This window comes from Sus scrofa, chromosome 1 (genome assembly GCF_000003025.6).
Source record: "Sus scrofa isolate TJ Tabasco breed Duroc chromosome 1, Sscrofa11.1, whole genome shotgun sequence".
NCBI lineage: Eukaryota > Metazoa > Chordata > Mammalia > Artiodactyla > Suidae > Sus > Sus scrofa.
In genome coordinates this window covers 253,504,924-253,523,231 of record NC_010443.5, presented here as the reverse complement: position 1 = coordinate 253,523,231, position 18,308 = coordinate 253,504,924, and the positions used below count along the sequence as shown (strand labels likewise).

Here is an 18,308-nt window from a genome sequence, read left to right as displayed (position 1 = left end):
ACACGACAGCATTAGCTGCTGCCTTTTTTTCTTTTTCTTTTTATGACATACAGAAAGCTCCCAGGCTAGGGGGTCAAACTGGAGCTGCCGCTGCAGGTCTACACCACAGCCACAGCAATGCCAGATCTGAGCCACATCTATAACCGACACCACAGTCTGTGGGAACGCCAGATCCTTAACCCACTGAGTGAGGCCAGGGATCAAATCCACATCCCCAGGGACACTGTGTCAGGTTCTTAACCCACGGAGCCATGGCAGGAATTCATAGCCATTTTCTTAAAGTAAAAACTGTATCCTGGAGTTCCCGTCATGGCTCAGTGGTTAAGGATCTGGCAGGTTCGATCCCTGGCCTCGCTCAGTGGGTTAAGGATCTGGCATTGCTGTGAGCTGTGGGGTAGGTCGCAGATATGGCTCAGATCCCACGATGCTGTGGCCCTGGTGTAGGCTGGTGGCTACAGCTCCAATTCGACCCCTAGCCTGGGAACCTCCATATGCCGCTGGTGAGGTCCTAGAAAAAAAAATAAAATAAAATAAAATAAATACTGTATGCTGCCATTCCCCTGCATGAAACCAAATGGCTTCTCCTTTATTCCTAAGAATAAAACCCAGACTCTCACCAACCGTGGCCCCGAAGACATTACTCCGAGTCCTGCCTTTCCTATCCCCTCCTCTCCTCCTCCCACCCGCTCCCTGGCGTGAATGGCTCCCCTCACACTGGCCTCCGCCTTACGAGCCACTCTTCCAACACTCACCTCCCTGGCTGTTCACCAAGGCCTCGGAGAGAAGCACACCCTTCGACCTGGAGATAAACCTATCTCTTAAAATCAGCAAGATACATGGCACACAGTGGTTACATATCTGCTGAGAGTCTAAATGCACCATGGTGTCAACTTCCAGTAAGTATGTGCCAGCCACCTTCTACATGAGGCCGTGTGGGCTACGCCCTTCTTCTTTAATGAAGCTTCTCCAACTCTTGGCCTAATCATAATGAACCAGGACTCAAAAAGCACTATCTTTGCTCAGGACCTAACGTGTTCTCTCCCAGCCCGTCATTATCATACTTGCATTTTACACACACTTCGTGTACAGGACGTGAAACGCCATCCAAGGGCTGCAGGCGTCTACAGGGTGCTTCACTGGAGTCCTGGGCCTGAGGGTGACTTTGGTACCCTCCCCTCACCAGCACTGTTCACGGCACCGCATCCTTAGAACCCCTGTCTTCGACCGTCCTCCCAGCACGAGCTGTCCTCATTCTCTGAACACCGTTCATCTAGTCCACAGGCCTGATAACGACCTGTCTTTTCCTGTGCCTTCTCTCTGCCTCCAAAGAGAACAGAACGTACCCAGCCTCAAGAGCACTTACAGAGAGACAACTTGAGCCTCAGCCTCGAAAAGTGGGATCTGACCCGGTTTCTCTCACCAATGGTCAAGACACAAACATAAGGTGGCTGCTCATTAGAACCATGGTACACCTGAAACTAATACAACCTTGTCAAGTCAACTATACCCCAATAAAATTAAATTTTTTTATAGTTTCTTCACCTATAAAATGAGCAAGTTAGAAAGGATGAACCCAATGGCCTTTTCAGACTAGAGAGGAACCCCAACCTTAGCCCCATGAGGAGAGGGTTCCCAGAAGTTCCAGCGTGTTCTCCATGAAGGGTTACACCGACCCTTAACTAGTTCAGATTCCCAAGGCACAGGCCCGACCTCAGATGGTGAGGACAAATACTCACTTTGGTTCATGCAAGGCCATCACCAAAGGCGCACAACGACAAAATGTCACCACACCAATACCAACCCCACCCCACCCCCAAAACAAGACCAGAGGGATTTTCTCAGGTCTGAAGGCCATTCAGCAGCTGACAAAGAGTATGTCACAAGCAGGCCCTCAGGAAGCCCTCCACCCTATGGTTAGTCTTTATGCTGAAAAGTAAAGTCTGTCCTACTTATATCTCAAAAATCAGAAATATTTTGGAAATGGAATCATATGACTTTCTCAGAGGAATAAAATATAGGTAAGGGAGTTCCCTTTGTGGCTCATCAGTAATGAACCCGACCAGTAACCATGAGGACGTGAGTTTGATCCCTGGCCTCACTCACAGTAGGTTCAGTATCCGGCGTTGCTGGGAGCTGTGGGGTAGGTCACAGATGCGGCTCGGATCTGGCGTTGGTGTGGCTGTGGTGTAGGCCGGCAGCTGCAGCTCCACTTCGACCCCTAGCCTGGGAACTTCCCTATGCCGCAAGTGCGGCCCTAAAAAGCAAAAATGAAAATGAAAATGAAAAACATACAGATAAGAATCATTAAAAAGCATCGATGTTAAAAAGGCAGGGGAACAGGAACCTACTGTGTAGCACAGGAGAAGATACTCAGTAGTTTGTGATGACCCATATGGGAACAAAGGAATGGATATAGTTATATGTATGACTGAGTCACTTTGCTGTACACCTGAAACTAATACAACCTTGTCAAGTCAACCATACCCCAATAAAATTAAATTTTTTTTTAAAAAAGATCCACTTAAGACACCCATCACTCTCCTGCTGTGTCCAGCCCTGGGCACCCAGACCCTGACAATCCAACACGCAGTCTTGGCTCTGCCAAGTCACTCCTGTCCTGCACAAGCCACTCTGCAGCAGAATTTTCCTGTTTGAAAGAAGGGGAGCAGGAGGCCTCATTTCCTTCTAACTGGGCTTGGCTCTGCTCACCGCGGTGCAGAGCGAGCCACTGCCAGGCAGCACGTCCGCTGGACCAGGCCCTGCCCCAAACAACACCGTATCCAACCCCATTCTCTTGACGAACCTAATACTTTTTTTCAGCAAGAAACCCAATACATGTGCTTCACCCATGGCGTCAAGAAAGAGAGCAAACTAACAAGTTTCTTTGAGGTCTGCCTTGAATTACTCACACAGGCTTCTGTCTCACTGTGTAATGATATTTTAATAAGGATGCCAGATAAAGCCTGGCCAAATAATTTTAAGCCCCGCTTCAAATACAAATATATGTTAAGCACTAACATTCTTGCCTCGTGCAAGAACAAAGCAATCTGTACTGTAATAATCCCAGGTCCATGTATGATGCATCAGATTTTCAGTCCAGCAAGGTTACTGGAGCATTTATGATAAGGGTATGTCTCTGTGAGAGACAAATTCGAGAAACTTGCATTTCCAGGGATCGGAAAACTTTATTTTTGTTCACAAAAAACAGGCTCTATTAACTTTGTAAGTAACGTGAAATATTCTGGCTCATTTTAAGCAAGTCAGAATGCCTTTTTTTATTTCAATGTAACTAACATATAGCATTATATTAGACTCAGGTATATAACATTAGTGAATTGATCCTGGTAGATGTTGTGAATGATCATCACCATGAGACTAGTTAACATTCATCACCACATAGATTCACCTTTTTTTTTTCTTGTTATGAGAACTTTTTATTTATTTATTTATTTATTTTTTTGTCTTCTTAGGGCCACACCTGCAGCATATGGAGGTCCCCAGGCTAGGGGTCAAATCGGAGCTGTAGCCGCTGGCCTACACCACAGCCACAGCAACGTGGGATCCAAGCCACGTCTACAACCTACCCCACAGCTCATGGCAACACCGGATCCTTAACCCACTGAGCAAGGCCAGGAGTCAAACCCGCTTTCCTCATGGATGCTGGTCGGGTTTGTTAACAGCTAAGTCACGACAGGAACTCCGTGATGAGAACTTTTAAGATCCTGGAATTCCCGTTGTGGCTCAATGGTTAACGAATCCGACTAGGAACCATGAGGTTGCGGGCTCGATCCCTGGCCTCGCTCAGTGGGTTAAGGATCCAGCGTTGCTGTGAGCTTTGATGTAGGTCACAGACAAGGCTCGGATCCTGAGTTGCTATGTCTGTGGTGTAGGCTGGTGGCTACAGCTCCGATGGGACCCCTAGCCTGGGAACCTCCATATGCAGTGGATGCGGCCCTAGAAAAGACAAAAAAAAAAAAAAAAAACCTTTTAAGATCCACTTTCCTAGCAATTTCAAATATTACTAACTACAGTCCATTACATCCTAAAACCTTATTCTGTAGCTGGAAGTTTGCACCTTTTGACCCCTCCTCACCCATTTCTCCCACCCCCACTCCCACGCCGGGATGCCTTGCCATACCCGTTTCAGGCACAGGATGAAACGCACAATGGGTAGATCTCAATTTTTTTTTAATACAATGCAGTAAAGGAGAATGAGTTGCAAATTTGGAGTCAGAAGCCTCGGTGTTCAGCCTGTTTCAAGAATTACCCACAAAGCTGCCTCAGGCGAATGACCTCACATCAGAGTCTTAATCTGATCATCACCAACCACTACCATCGCTGTCCCCTCACAGAGAAGGAAATTCACACCATGTTCCCTGATCACTGTGAGATCCGGACCTCATCCTGTCTTTGAAAGTATTATTCTTTTATAAAGTGTACATAAGACAGTGATTCATTCTACCAGGAACAGGCTTCATTTTCCACTGTCCACACCTTTCCGGGTATCGAGAGCCTTAAAACTTCACACCTAATGAAACAAGATGGAACGAGAGTGACAGGTATATGAGAGAGTCTGTCATACCATTCTCTCTGGTTTATGTGCTGAATATTTTCCATGGTAAAGTTTTTTTCTAAGTCTTTATAACTAGTTGATTCATTATTTTTTTTTAAGTCCTCAAAGTGTAGAATCTTTTCACAGCACCGTGAGTTTTCTGGTTTTCCATTTTTACAACCGCAGGCTGACAGACAGGTTTCTCTCTCAAGATCTGTGGCAGTCCCTACCCCCGGGGGTCTCCTTTGGAAAGGAGGAAGGGTGACCTGGACACGGGGAAGTTCAGCACTGAGCCACATGTCTCCTTCTGTTGGTCAGGAAGACTGACCCTTTTCTCTAACTGGGGCCACCGTCATAGGAGTCCCCAGAAGCTACACTCTCCAGCCAGTCTAAGGGCAGGCTGGGGAAGTTTCTTTCTTTCTTTTTTGTCTTTGTCTTTTTAGGGCCGCACCCATGGCATTTGGAAGCTCCCAGGCTAGGGGTCTAATCAGAGCTGCAGTCGCCGGCCTACGCCACAGCCATAGCAACTAGGGATCCAAGCCAAGTCTGAGACCTACACCACAGCTCACAGCAACATCAGATCCTTAACCCACTGAGTGAGGCCAGGGATCAAACCCGCAACCTCATGGTTCCTAGTCAGATTCATTTCTGCTGCACCACAACGGGAACTCTTGGGAAAATTTCTAATGTGGGCATTAAAGCATTTAATTCATATTTTTGCTCCAAAATTTTACAATGATATGCCTTGGGTTGGTTCTCTGTTCATTCCTTTTACTGAGTAATTAGCCTGTCTTTTAATTAATTTATTTATTTATTTTGCTTTTGAGGGCCACACACATGGCATACAGAAGTTCCCAGGCTAGGGGTCGAATTGGAACTACAGCTGCCAGCCTGTGCCACAGCAACACCAGATCTGAGCCACATCTGAGCCACATCTGCAACACCAAATCCTTAACCCACTGAGCAAGGCCAGGGATTGAACCTGCATCCTCATGGATACTAGTTGGATTCCTTTCCACTGAGCCATGACAGGAACTCCCAGTCTGTCTTTTTAGTCTTAAGAGTCATGTCCTTCCACTTAGGGGGATTTTCTTGTATTATTTCTTTCATAATTTACTTCCCTCAGTTGTCTCTGTTCTCTCAGTCAGGAACTCTAATCAGTTAGATGCTGAACCTCTGAGATTAATCCTCTATGACTCATATTTTCACATTTTCAGTACCTTTGCATTTTTGTTCTACTTTCCAGTTACATGTGTTTGTTTTGCTTTCCAAGATTTCCTCAACCTCAGCTTCCCACTTTACTCTTTGATTTTATTAAAGTAATCATATTTTAACTTCCGAGAGCTTTAATTATCCGATTGTTCTTTTTTCCACACCATACTGTTTTTAATTAAGAGATTTTATATCTCCTTCAACTGTCAGAGAAGGCTTATTTATAAGAATTTCTTCCAAACTTTTTTTCATTTAGTTCACATACTTGATTCACCTTGTTTTCTTTTTACAAATCTATGAGGTCAGTCCATATGTCTGATGGTGCCCACTCAGGAAGAAAGGAATCTGTACCCCTTGCAAATGCACAATAATAAATCACCTTTTTTCTTTTTTTTCTGCTTTTTAGGGCCGCACCCACAGCATATGGAAGATCCCGGGCTAGGGGTTGAATCGGAGCTACAGCTGCCAGCCTGCGCCACAGCCATGGCTGCAGCCACGTGGAATCTGAGCCATGTCTTCGACCTACACCACAGCTCATGGCAACACCAGATCCCCAACCCACTAAGCAAGGCTGGGGATCCAACCTGAATCCTCACGGATACTAGTCAGATTCATTTCCACTGTGCCACAATGGGAACTCCAATTACTTTTTGATTAATGATTATAACGAAGAAAGTACCTAAGTGCCCAAGAATTGAGCCAGCTCACCTTCATGGAGTCAGAGTATAAAATATATTCCCTGAGCACTGGGAGAAAGTCTTCTGTCATGTCGTCTGTCAGCTCTTCCAAGGCTGTAGAGCAGTTGCCGATGCAAGCGGACACACCCTCCAGGGGCTCGGCCAGCTCCCCCTCTAACGCGCTCCACGTGGAGTACACAGGCCCGTATTCTCTCAGCTCTACAAGGTACTCTAAAGGGGGACGAGAAACCAGTGAAGACCTGGCTGGGTGGCAATCACTGACTACTGACTGTAGTACTGACCCCATGACCACTGTGGCCCAGAGCCCTCCGCGTTAAGATGGGTTTCCCTGACCAGTCACTCACCTGGGCATGCTCTCATTTAAACACAACACTCTAACTTTTTTTTTTTTAAATCTCTAGAAGCTGATGTTAGAGCTAACCTTATAACATCGATCAACTCTACCCCATTATCCAAGGAATAGGACATACAGTAGAAAATGGGGAAGCACAATACATTCTGCAGAAAGTGGTAGGACCTACATCATCGAATATCTTCAAAGAAAACCATCACCCATACAGGGAAGCAATATTTTTTTTTTCTTTTTAGGACCACCCCCTCAGATCCAAGCCACGTCTGTAACCTATGTCACAGCTTGTGGCACCGCTGGGTCCTTAACCCACTGAGTGAGACCAGAGATCAAACCCCACATCCTCATGGACACTAACTGGGTTCTTCACCCACTAAGCCACAGTGGGAACTCTACAATATTTTAACAGGCAATAGAAGCTGAGTTTCATACAGGTTTAGGGAGATGTTTTTAAGAGGAAAACAAGTAATTAGTCACAATGGGGAAAGGATGGAATTTTAGGGAACAGTTGATGCAAGAAATGTGGTCTTACATTGGCAGACTCACTCTCTCACCCATGCGTCAACCCAACACCTCAGTCCCATCAGAATTAACCCTGTACCATCTTCAGGTGGGGGTGGTACCTAAAGCCATTTCCAAACCACAGGCCACACATGACACCAGCGATGGATAAACGAGAACTAAAGCACAAGAAACAGAGGAAAATGTTGATTTATTTCCTCCCACAAAGAAAATGTGGCCCAGAGTTCCCGTCGTGGGTCAGAGGTTAACGAATCTGACTAGGAACCATGAGGTTGAGGGTTCGACCCCTGGCCTTGCTCAGTCGGTTAAGGATCCGGCGTTGCTGTGAGCTGTGGTGTAGGTCGCAGACACGGCTCGGTTCCCGAGTTGCTGTGGCTCTGGCGTAGGCCGGGGGCTACAGCTCTGATTCGACCCCTAGCCTGGGAACCTCCATATGCCTTGGGAGTGGCCCTAGAAAAGGCAAAAAGACAAAAAAAAAAAAAAAAAAAAAAAAAAAAAAAAAAAAGAAAGAAAATGCGGCCCATCACCTGTCACCAGGATTCTTGCCATTACAATAAAATGTTGTTGCCGTTACCTGATGGATGACTACTTTTCTATGTGTTTCGCATCACGTGCCAGCATGATCATTAAAGCGGCTCAGGTCTGTCTGACCTACATGTGTGTGACAAGACCAAAAAAAGTACAAAAGTGGCCACAAGAGGGGTGGTGAGGCGGTGGTGCCGCCAGCAGGAAGGTTAGAGAAAGGCCTCCGAACTCCCGGGTCAGGAAGAGGGGGGCTGGAAGGACGTCAGGGTGGGGCAGGCGAGGCAACATCAGGCCCGAAGGCATCATAACTTTGGCAAACACAGGTCATCATGCTGGCCTGTTGACACCACCTTTCTGCCCGGAAAGACACCTCATTTTGTTTTTTAAATGTTCATACCGATGAATGAAGGGAAGCTGAGGCAATGTCTCTTAACTTTGGAAGCTAAAGTTAAGAGTGAGCAAAGCAGACAAGCCTGGAGGCTCAGCGTGGTTGCCTGCTGTGGGAAAGCAAGCACAAGGCTGAGGCGGAGGGTCGGGGGCAGAGGGCACAGCTATTCTCTGGTCACAACCGCCTCCCCGGCTCCATGTACTGTGCATTAGTTTTATAAGTAAAATGCAGGCTGGTTCTGCCATTCGAGCATTTCTGCAGTTGGAGTCCGCCTGGCACGCGCGAATGCATGTCTGCAAACGCGGTCCCTGAGCAAGACCACGAGGGGGCGCTCACCTATTTCTTCCTTGATGATCCGCTGGGCTATCCGATCGATGGTTCCCAGTTTGAGCGCGAACGTGTCTAAGTACTCGCCTATGGCTGCAAACTCCAGCGGCCGGCTCCTCAGCTTGTAGCCTCCCGTGACATGCTTGACCGACTCGCCCACCCGACTCAGCAACGCCATCCCCTGCTTCTTGTACACGTTCAGGTCCTGAGGATGACACGTGAACAGACAAACTCGAGGGGCTCAACCACTCACACGGCCAGGACACAACCAACCAACTCCCATGGGCAGTTTCCTTTGGGAAATGGAGGACTCGGAGAAAAAGGAGCCGAGTTAGGTAAGGACCTGACCACACACACAAACGTGCCCTCTCCTGCCCATCACAACCACCCAGCTCGCACGCCTGAGCTTCCACACCCAGATCGCTTCCAGCAGGCCTGCACGCTGGCCTTTCCCATCAGGTTCGCCCACCCAGTATGCTTTCCCTTAAACACGACTGTCCACATATAATTTTTTAACACGTGACCCCTTCTCCCATCAAAATATCCTAAATTGTCTTTAGGAGAAAAATTCAAGAGCTGAGGAGTTCCCGCTGTAGCACAACGGGATTGGTGGCATCTTTGCAGCGCCAGGACAGAGGTTTGATCCCCAGCCCGGCACAATGGGTTAAAGGATCTGGCATTGTGCAGCTCTAGTGTAGGTCACAGCTGTGGCTTGGATGTGATCCCTGGCCCGGGAACTCCATAAGCCATGGGGCAGCCAAAAAAGAAAAGAAAAAAAAGAGAGAGAGAGAGAGAGAAGACTCATTCCATTCATTTATTTATTTATATCCCAACCAAAGCCATACAAGAGAGTAGAGGGTGGTGAGCTGGAGACAGTGACAGAAGAGATGGTGCAACACAATCCCAGCCAAGGAGGGATTCTGCAAACAACAATACATTTTACCCTGGATTTCTTGGTCGAAGCATAAATGGGGAATCTGTTGAGCTACCTAATCCATCAAATATAAATATAAAAAGCGTATTAGTCTGCCACGTGAAATAAATTTATTCCTCTCATTAACCTCTAAGAGGAATCCACAGTATCTCCGGGCTGTTCTCTGTCACTCACTTTAATGGTGCCTTCAAAAGTGGTTTGACTTGATGCAGCCAAGGCCTTCACTGGTGCCCTTAAATCCACCTTTTCCTGTCTAAGCCTCCCCTGCCGGCCAAGGCCCTTGCCCCATTAGCCAGCCCTTCTCTCCTGGCTATATCTTCGACTTCTAATCCTTCAGCATGTAAAATATACTCAAAGCTGGGAGTTCCCGTCATGGCTCAGGGGTTAACAAACCCAACTAGCATCCATGAGGACATGGGTTCGATCCCTGGCCTCGCTTAGTGGGTTAAGGATCCAGCGTTGCCATGAGCTGTGGTGTAGGTCACAGACGAGGCTCAGATCCCGTGTTGCTGTGGCTGTGGTGTAGGCCGGCAGCTACAGCTCTGATTCGACCCCTAGCCTGGGAACCTCCATATGCCACGGATGTGGCCCTAAAAAAATAAAATAAGATATATCCAAGGCTCACCCAGCATGAAAACAGCAGCAACCCCCTCCTCTATCACCTCCCTCCTTCTCTCCCCTCTTCCTTTCAACACCATCTGCCTGAGAGAATGTTCTACAGATTCCATCTCTCCTACTAACCTCATACACGCCAGACAAAAAACATCACCATAGGTACCAGGCTTCCACAAGACCATAACTGACGCCCTGGAGTTCTAGGAATTGCTCCACAGACCATGTGTTTTGGTGCAGGGCCAGCTCCAAAAGGAATCACTGGACTACACAACTTTACTTCGAGTAGAGCTTTGCAAGAGAACCTCCCATCAACCAAGTTCATTAACGTGACGAGTAAGTTACTTACTCATACCCACCCGACTGCTGTACCCACGCTGCCAATAATGAACACACGGATTTGCACACTGACTCGACACAGCTGATACTAAGCACCCCCACCTCTCCCAGCATTGGTAGCTTCTTCTTAAGGCCACTTCTAGTTTGTGGCAAGGACATGTCATCACAAGGACGAGGAAAGCTTTTGCATTTGCTGTGGCCGAGCATGTCAGTGGCTCATCGAAAGACAAGACCGAGTTATTCCAAGTGTGTGAAAAGATGGGGGAACAGGGATGGGGTGGGGGCGGAGAGATAGGGAGCTTCTGTTTAGTGGGTGCAAAGTTTCAGTTTTGCAGGCTGAAGGAGTTCTGGAGATTAGTTGTACAACAGGGTGAAGACACTTAACACTTCCAAACTGTACACTGCAAAATGGATACGATGGCAACAGACGAATGGATTAGGCAGATGTGGTATATATACTCAGCCAAAAAAAAAAGAACAAAATAATGCCATTTGCAGTAACATGGATGGAACTAGAAGACTCTCATACTTAGCGAAGTAAGAAAAAGACAAATATCATATGATAACACTTATATCGGGAATCTAATATATGGCACAAATGAAACTATCTACAAAAAAGAAACAAACTCACGGACATGGAGAACAGACCTGTGGTTGCCGAGGGCGAGGGAGTGGGATGGACTAGGAGTTTGGAGTTAGTAGATGCAAAAACTCTTGCATTTGGAGTGGATAAGCAATGAGATCCTGCTGTATAGCACAGGAGACTATATGTAGTCACTTATGATGGAGGGTAATGTGAGAAAAACACACACACACATATACATATGACTGGGTCACTTTGCTATACAGCAGAAATTGACAGAACACTAAGTCAAATATAATAGAAAAAATACAAATCTGAAAAAAAAAAGAAACAAAATGGGTACGACAGTAAACTTCACATATGTGCATTTTTACCACATTTATAAAGGGAAAAAAAAAAAGAAAATATGAGGTTATTTAGTGTATTTACTTCAGCAAGTAAAACTGACCTAAGGCAGGAAGCTGTGTTGTTTAAACAAGCCAACTCCCCTGTACTCACATCAAGTTGGATTTTGAGTGATATTGAAGGGCTTTTTCAAAAGCAAAAAAACCAGTTCTCTGCGCTGTCAGAAATCAGGATATTGTTTACTCTGTGGTGGAGGGAGGTGTGGTAGTGATTGGGAGGGGGAATGAGAGAGGCTTCCAGGATGCTGGTAATTCTCTGTCTTGATATGGGTACCATCAATAAATACACATCTCTTTTTTTTTTTTTTTTTTTTTTTTTTTTTTTAATGGCTACACCTGAGGCATATAGAAGTTGCCAGACTAGGGGTCAAATTGGAATCACATTTGCAACCTATGCCGCAGCTTGCGGTAACACTGGATCCTTGTCCCATTGAGTGAGGTCAGGGATAGAACCCGCATCCTCACAGAGACAACATCAGGTCCTTAACCTGCTGAGCCGCAACAGGAGCTCCGATATGGGTAGCAACTATAAAGGCGTGTTCATTTTGTGGTCATTTAGAGAGCTGGGATTTGCATACTTTTCTGTATGTATGTTACACTGTAATGACAAAACTGAACACTTTTAAAAAATCAGGTCACATTGCTTGGCCCACAGATAAATACCACACACACCAAAAAAAACCAAAAACAAAAAAACTTTCCTACTTATGCTTCACACAAATTCCCAATATCCAGGGGGTCTAAGCTTCCTCCCCGGTTGTCTCTCTGCTCAACAAAAATGATGAAACGCGAGGGCCTGCCTGGACGACGAACCTGTCCTCTGGGTGAAACAGGGAGCTGCACTGTGGGAGAACAGGGTGGATTTTTCCTTTGTGGCTACACCGGAGGAACTGTATTCGAGGAGGAGGTCACCAGGAAATACTTATTTTTAAAAAGACCACAAGTCTGGGGACAAGGCTTCCAGGAAAAAGAGCAGATGCATGGGCATGTCATTACGGAGGCTGCGTGCCAACACTAAAGGACTGCCGTGCGGCTTTTACTGCCTGGAGGACGGCACCCCTCACTGGTATGACCGGCCAACATTTCTCCATTTCGCCCCTTTGAAAAAGGAACCTGGCAAGTACCTGGACCGGATACTCTTGCCAACATGGAATGAAATACCCATGACCTGAATTTGAAAATGTGATACAGGAAACTAAACAGATGGGGCCGCAGGGGAGCTGGCAGGCGAGTCTGAATACAGCCTCCCATGTCTGCAGACAATGAGAGTCCACTGCCTCAGGTTTAGGGCCAGTTCTGCCAACAGGGAAGTTCAGAGAGAGGTCCGTGGATGGCCAGCTTGAGTTTCCATACACAGAACCGGGCAGCTGTGTCAGCTCTACATATGTCCCTGGGAAATGCTTGGAAAATGCCCACCCGCTAGGAACTCGGCTGCAAGCAAGTAACGCTGAACTGCTCTTGGTCGGGCGGCCTGATACCTAGGAAACTGGCCTCATCAGCCTCACAGACCCAATTTCACATTCCAGTAACACCCCCTGAGCTACTACCCATGCCCTGAACGTCAGTTTCCTCATCTGTAGAGTTCCTTGGTGGCCTAGCAGGTTAAGGATCCTGGATTGTCACTGCTGCGAATCAGGTTGCTGCTGTGGTGTAAGTTCAATGCCCCACCCAGAAACTTCCACGAGCCATGGGTGAGGCAGGAAAAAAAAAAATCAGGCTGTGGGCAAACACTCACAGGGTTCCTGTGAAGAACATCCTTATCAAACACTCAATAAAGGCTCTTTTCCCTTTCATGCCCACTGGTGGTCAGAATGGCCTCACCCAGTAACACTGCTAAGTGTTCAAGGAAACACCCAGCCCTGCTTTTGGCAGGTGCAAATATTCTAACTTCCTCTGTTGCTTCAAGGGGGTATTTTTCTGAAATCTAACATGGAAACCAAGCCAGGACAAGTGGGCACTGCCCAAAAAATAGAGCAATTTTTTTTTTTTTTTTTGGTCTTTTTAGGGCTGCACCCACAGCATATGGAAGTTCCCAGGCTAGGGGTCGAATCAGAACTGGAGCCGCCGTCCTACACCAGAGCCACAGCAACACTGGATGTGAACCACATCTTCGACCTACACCAACAGCTCCCAGCAATGCCCGATCCTTAACCCACTGAGCAAAGCCAGGGATCAAACCTGCATCCTCATGGATGCTAGTCAGATTTGTTTCCGCTGAGCCATGACGGGAACTCCAGAGCAATTCTATGACAGCTGCTATGGGGGCCCATTCATGAAAGTGGCTTGTGAGAGATCAAAACAGCTTCTAAGAAAGAGCCTAAAGAACGCTAATTTGGGGGAGAGATATGAAAACATCTGTCCTTACCTTGGCAGTAAGGAAAACATTAAAGTGTTCGTTGAAAGAGAGCACAGGATGATCTGTAATTCTTTTCAGGAATTTATCCAAAGCTTTTCTTCTGGTCTCCACAAATTCTTCTGAAAATCGATCCACAACACCTTTCACCACAAATTTCTCAGGAAGTGGCTACAAAGACATGAAGAGAAATATTCAGGTAACTGATAAGAAGGTTTGAAGAAAAACCTCCAGGCTAGCTACTAAGTCCCTAGGAGCCATCTGTCAAGGACAGTCTTTCTTAAGCAGTCAGATCTTTATGTGGTCATCAGCACATTCCCGAAAAACACCGAGAGGGTAAATCACAACGGCCCTGTCGATTTTCTGATGCAAGAAATGAGGAGTTCCCATCATGGCTCAGTGGTTAACAAATCCGACTAGGAACCATGAGGTTGTGGGTTCGATCCCTGGCCTCACTCAGTGGGTTAAGGATCCAGTGTTGCCGTGAGCTGTAGTGTAGGTCACAGGTGCGGCTCGGATCTGGCATTGCTGTTGTTCTGCTGTAGGCCAGCGGCTACAGCTCCAGTTAAATCCCGAGCCTGGGAATCTCCATATGCCACAGGAGGGGCCCTAGAAAAGGCAAAAAGACAAAAAAAAAGAAAAGCAATACAAGAGTCGAGCATGGTCCCTGGAAGATAGAGAACAGTCCGTTATTACCTACCAGTAAATCCCATAGTACAGTTATCTTTACACATTTTGATGCACAGGTGACACAGGGGAAAGTTAAGGCAAAACACAAAAGTCTGAAGGCAGACAACTTCAGCCACAAAAAAACTTATTTAACATTTAAGACTCTACTCCCAGTTCAACAGGTAAAAGAATTTGATGACTGAAAAAATAAATATATCAGGGAAACTCATGTATCTAAAAAATACCTTTTCTAAGCCAATTTTTTTGTTTAGGTTTATGCTAACAAGTTCTTAATAATGTAACTTCCTTTAATCCTTACTGAAACAAAGTTCTCTACCATATTTATTTTCAGCCAATATTGGGGGCAATTTAAAACTACCTGGCTGCCAAGGGATCCTTGAGCTTTAACCCATTTCCATAGCAACCTGATTAAGAGGCCTTCCTCATTACCGCCACCACAGGGAGAGTATCTGCTGATGCACAATTTGAAAACGTTTTGGTTATAAAATATTAAAAGGACATTTATGTTTTGAAAAGAGTAAAAGGGAGTTTCCACCGTGCCTTAGCGGTAACAAACCCAACTAGTAACCAAGAGGACGAGGGTTCGACCCCTGGCCTCCCCCAGTGGGTTAAGGATCCAGCTTTGCCGTGAGCTATGGTGCAGGTCATAGATGCGGCTCAGATCCTGCCTTGCTGTAGCTGTGGTGTAAGCCGGCAGCTGTAGCTCCGATTTGATCCCTAGCCTGGGAACTTCCATATGGCATGGGTGCAGACCTAAAAAGACAAAAAGGGAAAAAAACAAAAAAGAGTGAATGATCCAGGATTCATTTCTCCAAAGGAGATACACAAACGGCCAAAATGCACATGAAAAGATGTTCAACATCATTCGCCATCAGGGAAATATGAATCAAAGTCACAGTGAGACTCCACTTCACACTCTGACGTGAGAGTCAAAGACAGAGAAAGACAGGAAAGGAGAAGAAAAGGACAAGTGCTGATGAGAAGAGAGAAAAACTGGAGCAAGTATTTAAGTCTTAATACAAGTTATTAAACTCTGTCAATAAACACTTTTTCTTCTAAGTTACAAATCTCCAAGTACATGTGTGTATGGGTGCACGCGTGTGCACCCACACACACACACACACACACACAAAATGCAAAATAAGACAAAGGAACAAGGACTTAGGCAACCCAAAGAGTGGAATCCTCAGCACTCAGAGTGGGAGAGCCAAGAAGCAACCCAGATTTATAACAAAAACCTTTCGAATGTTTAGGAACCAGCAGCACCAGCACCCCTGGAAATGAAGCACTTGGGTATGAGAGAATTCAACAGCCTCCACTTGAAGAGCTGTGGAACGTCCATATATTTGTTTTCTTTTCCATTGCGGTTTATTTTAGGATACTGAATATACTTCCTGTTATATAGAAAGACCTTGTTGTTTATTTTATATATTATAAATGTATCTGCTCATCCCAAACTCTTAATTTATTCCTCCCCCACCCTCTTTGCGCTTTGGTAACCATAAGTTTGTTTTCTGGGTCTGTGAGTCTGTTTCTGTTTCATAAATTCATTTGTGTCATATTTTGGATTCCACATATAAGTGACATCATATGTATCTATCTTTCTCTTTCTGACTTACTTCACTTGGTATGGTAAATCTCTTGGTCTATCCATGTTGCTGCAATTGGCATTATTTCATTCTCTTTATGGCTGAGTAATATTCCATTGTGTGTATGTGTACACACACACCACACCTTCACCCACTCATCTGTCGATGGACATTTAGGATGCCTCCATGTCTTGGCTATGGTAACAGCCCTACTGTGAACACTTGGGTGCGTGTATCTTTTCCAATTAGAGTTTTCTCCAGATAATATGCCCAGGAGTGGGCCTGCTGGATCAAATGGCAACACTATTTTTAGTTTTTTAAGGAACCTTCATACTGTTTTCCATAGTGGCTGTATCAATTACATTCCCACCAACAGGGTAGGAGGAGGGTTCCCTTTTCTCCACACTCTCTCCAGCAATGGTCTTTCATAGACTTGGAAAGTCAGTACGTTTTAGTTCTCAAGATTAAAGACTACTGGGTACCATCTTTGTCTCTATGCCTCAGGTCGCTGCGGAGAACATCCTCCTCCCCAAAGCTCACTCCTCCATCTGTGTCCTTGACCCACAAGCTCACGATCATGCGCCTGTCATCAATTAATTATACCTTCTCTGCTATGTACCTTCACTACCTCCTCCACATCCCACTCTATGTCGAGTTTATGAAAACATGGTTGGCTCTCTTTCTACCTGAAAAAAGAAAAAAACTATCTCTTGACCTTAAATCTCCCCCACAGTCCTTCCTGTCTCATTCAATCTTCCTGAAAAGAATCATTCTCCTATATTTCCACTCTTTCCCTTGATTTCTCAACCCCACCCTTTTCTCGCCCCAAAACAAAGCCGTTTTTGGTACCGCCTCCAATGCTGCGTTTCTCTGCCGTTATCCCCGCCCAGTGCAGAAACCACTCTTTTAAAGATGATTGACGACTTTCTAATTACCAAATCTGGTGGATATTTTTCTGTTCTTATCTCAAGGGTCCTGTTGAGCATTCTCTAATTTGTTTATGCTGAACAGGACTTAGGAGAAAGGCCTAATGAGCAAATCAGTAGTTAGGTGTGCATCACATAACATAACAGATAACCTACTGAAAAGAGTTATCCGGTCTTCGGATTTAGTACATTGAACTTTATGTTTAATGAATCAGGGAAGCTTGCTATTTAAAGGAACCCTGGGGTGAATCCTTCTGCAAACAGAATTTCCTTCTGTAATAAGCATTATTATTGCCAAACATACATGGCTTCATAAATTTAGTTCTTCCTATTTCCAACTTCCTTAAAGGGACACACCTACTCTCTGCTTCACCTTTATAATTACTTCCTGGGTTGTTTATGCATAGGAATCTGGGTTGCTGGTAAAATCAGGTCAACTACACTCCATAAATGAAATAATACAAGTGAAGAGCTCCAGAGAGCTCGCAGCACATGAATACCAATGATTTCTATTAATTTGTAAATACTGAGGACAGAAAGCAAAAAGGGAAGTGGACTAAAGGGTAGAACTTCCATGTGCATTCCAATCCAAGATATTTTTAAATTTAAGTTGATTTACAATGTTGTCCCAATTTCTGCTGTACAGCAAAGTTCTTTCTTTAATATTATTTCCATCATATAGTTCCCTGTGCTATACGATAGGGCCTTATTGTCTATCATTCTAAATGTAACAGTTTGCGTCTATTAACCCCAAACTCCCCATTCATCCCACTCCCTCCCCTGTGCCCCTTGACAACCACAAGTCTTCTCTCCATGTCTGTGAGTCTGTTTCTGTGTGTGGGGGGGGTTGTTTTGTTTTGTTTTGATTTTTGTCTTTTTAGGGCCGCACGCACACTGCATATGGAGGTTCCCAGGCTAGGGGTCCAATTGAAGCTGTAGACGCTGGCCTACACCACAGCACAGCAACGCAGGATCCAAGCCAAGTCTGCGACCTACACCACAGCTCAGGGCAACGCCGGATCCTTAATACACTGAGCGAGGCCAGGAATTGAACCCACGTCCTTGTGGATGCTAGTTGTGTTTGTTAACCACTCAGCCACAACGGGAACTCCCTGTTTCTGTTTTGTAGATCGGTTCATTTGCGCTGTATTTTAGATCCCACATATAAGTGATATCATACAATCTGTCCCTCTCTTTCTGACTGACTTTAGTCAGTATGATAATCTCTAGTTGCACCGATGTTGTTAAAAATTGGCATTATTTCATTCTTTTTATGGCTGAGGAGTATCTCATTGTGTATATGTA

General features: G+C 45.6%; 1 protein-coding gene across 1 annotated transcript in view; it reads right to left on the bottom strand.

Annotated features, from left to right (window-relative positions):
• The window catches only part of SNX30 (sorting nexin family member 30), a 127,003-nt gene that overhangs the window by 32,232 nt on the left and 76,463 nt on the right, over positions 1-18,308 (bottom strand). Inside the window, exons 4-6 of the mRNA XM_003122081.6 lie at positions 13,811-13,969; positions 8,583-8,778; positions 6,473-6,672 (exon numbers count right to left, since the gene is read on the bottom strand). Coding sequence (XP_003122129.3) covers positions 6,473-6,672; positions 8,583-8,778; positions 13,811-13,969 — 555 coding nt within the window. The remainder of the gene's footprint in view (positions 1-6,472; positions 6,673-8,582; positions 8,779-13,810; positions 13,970-18,308) is intronic.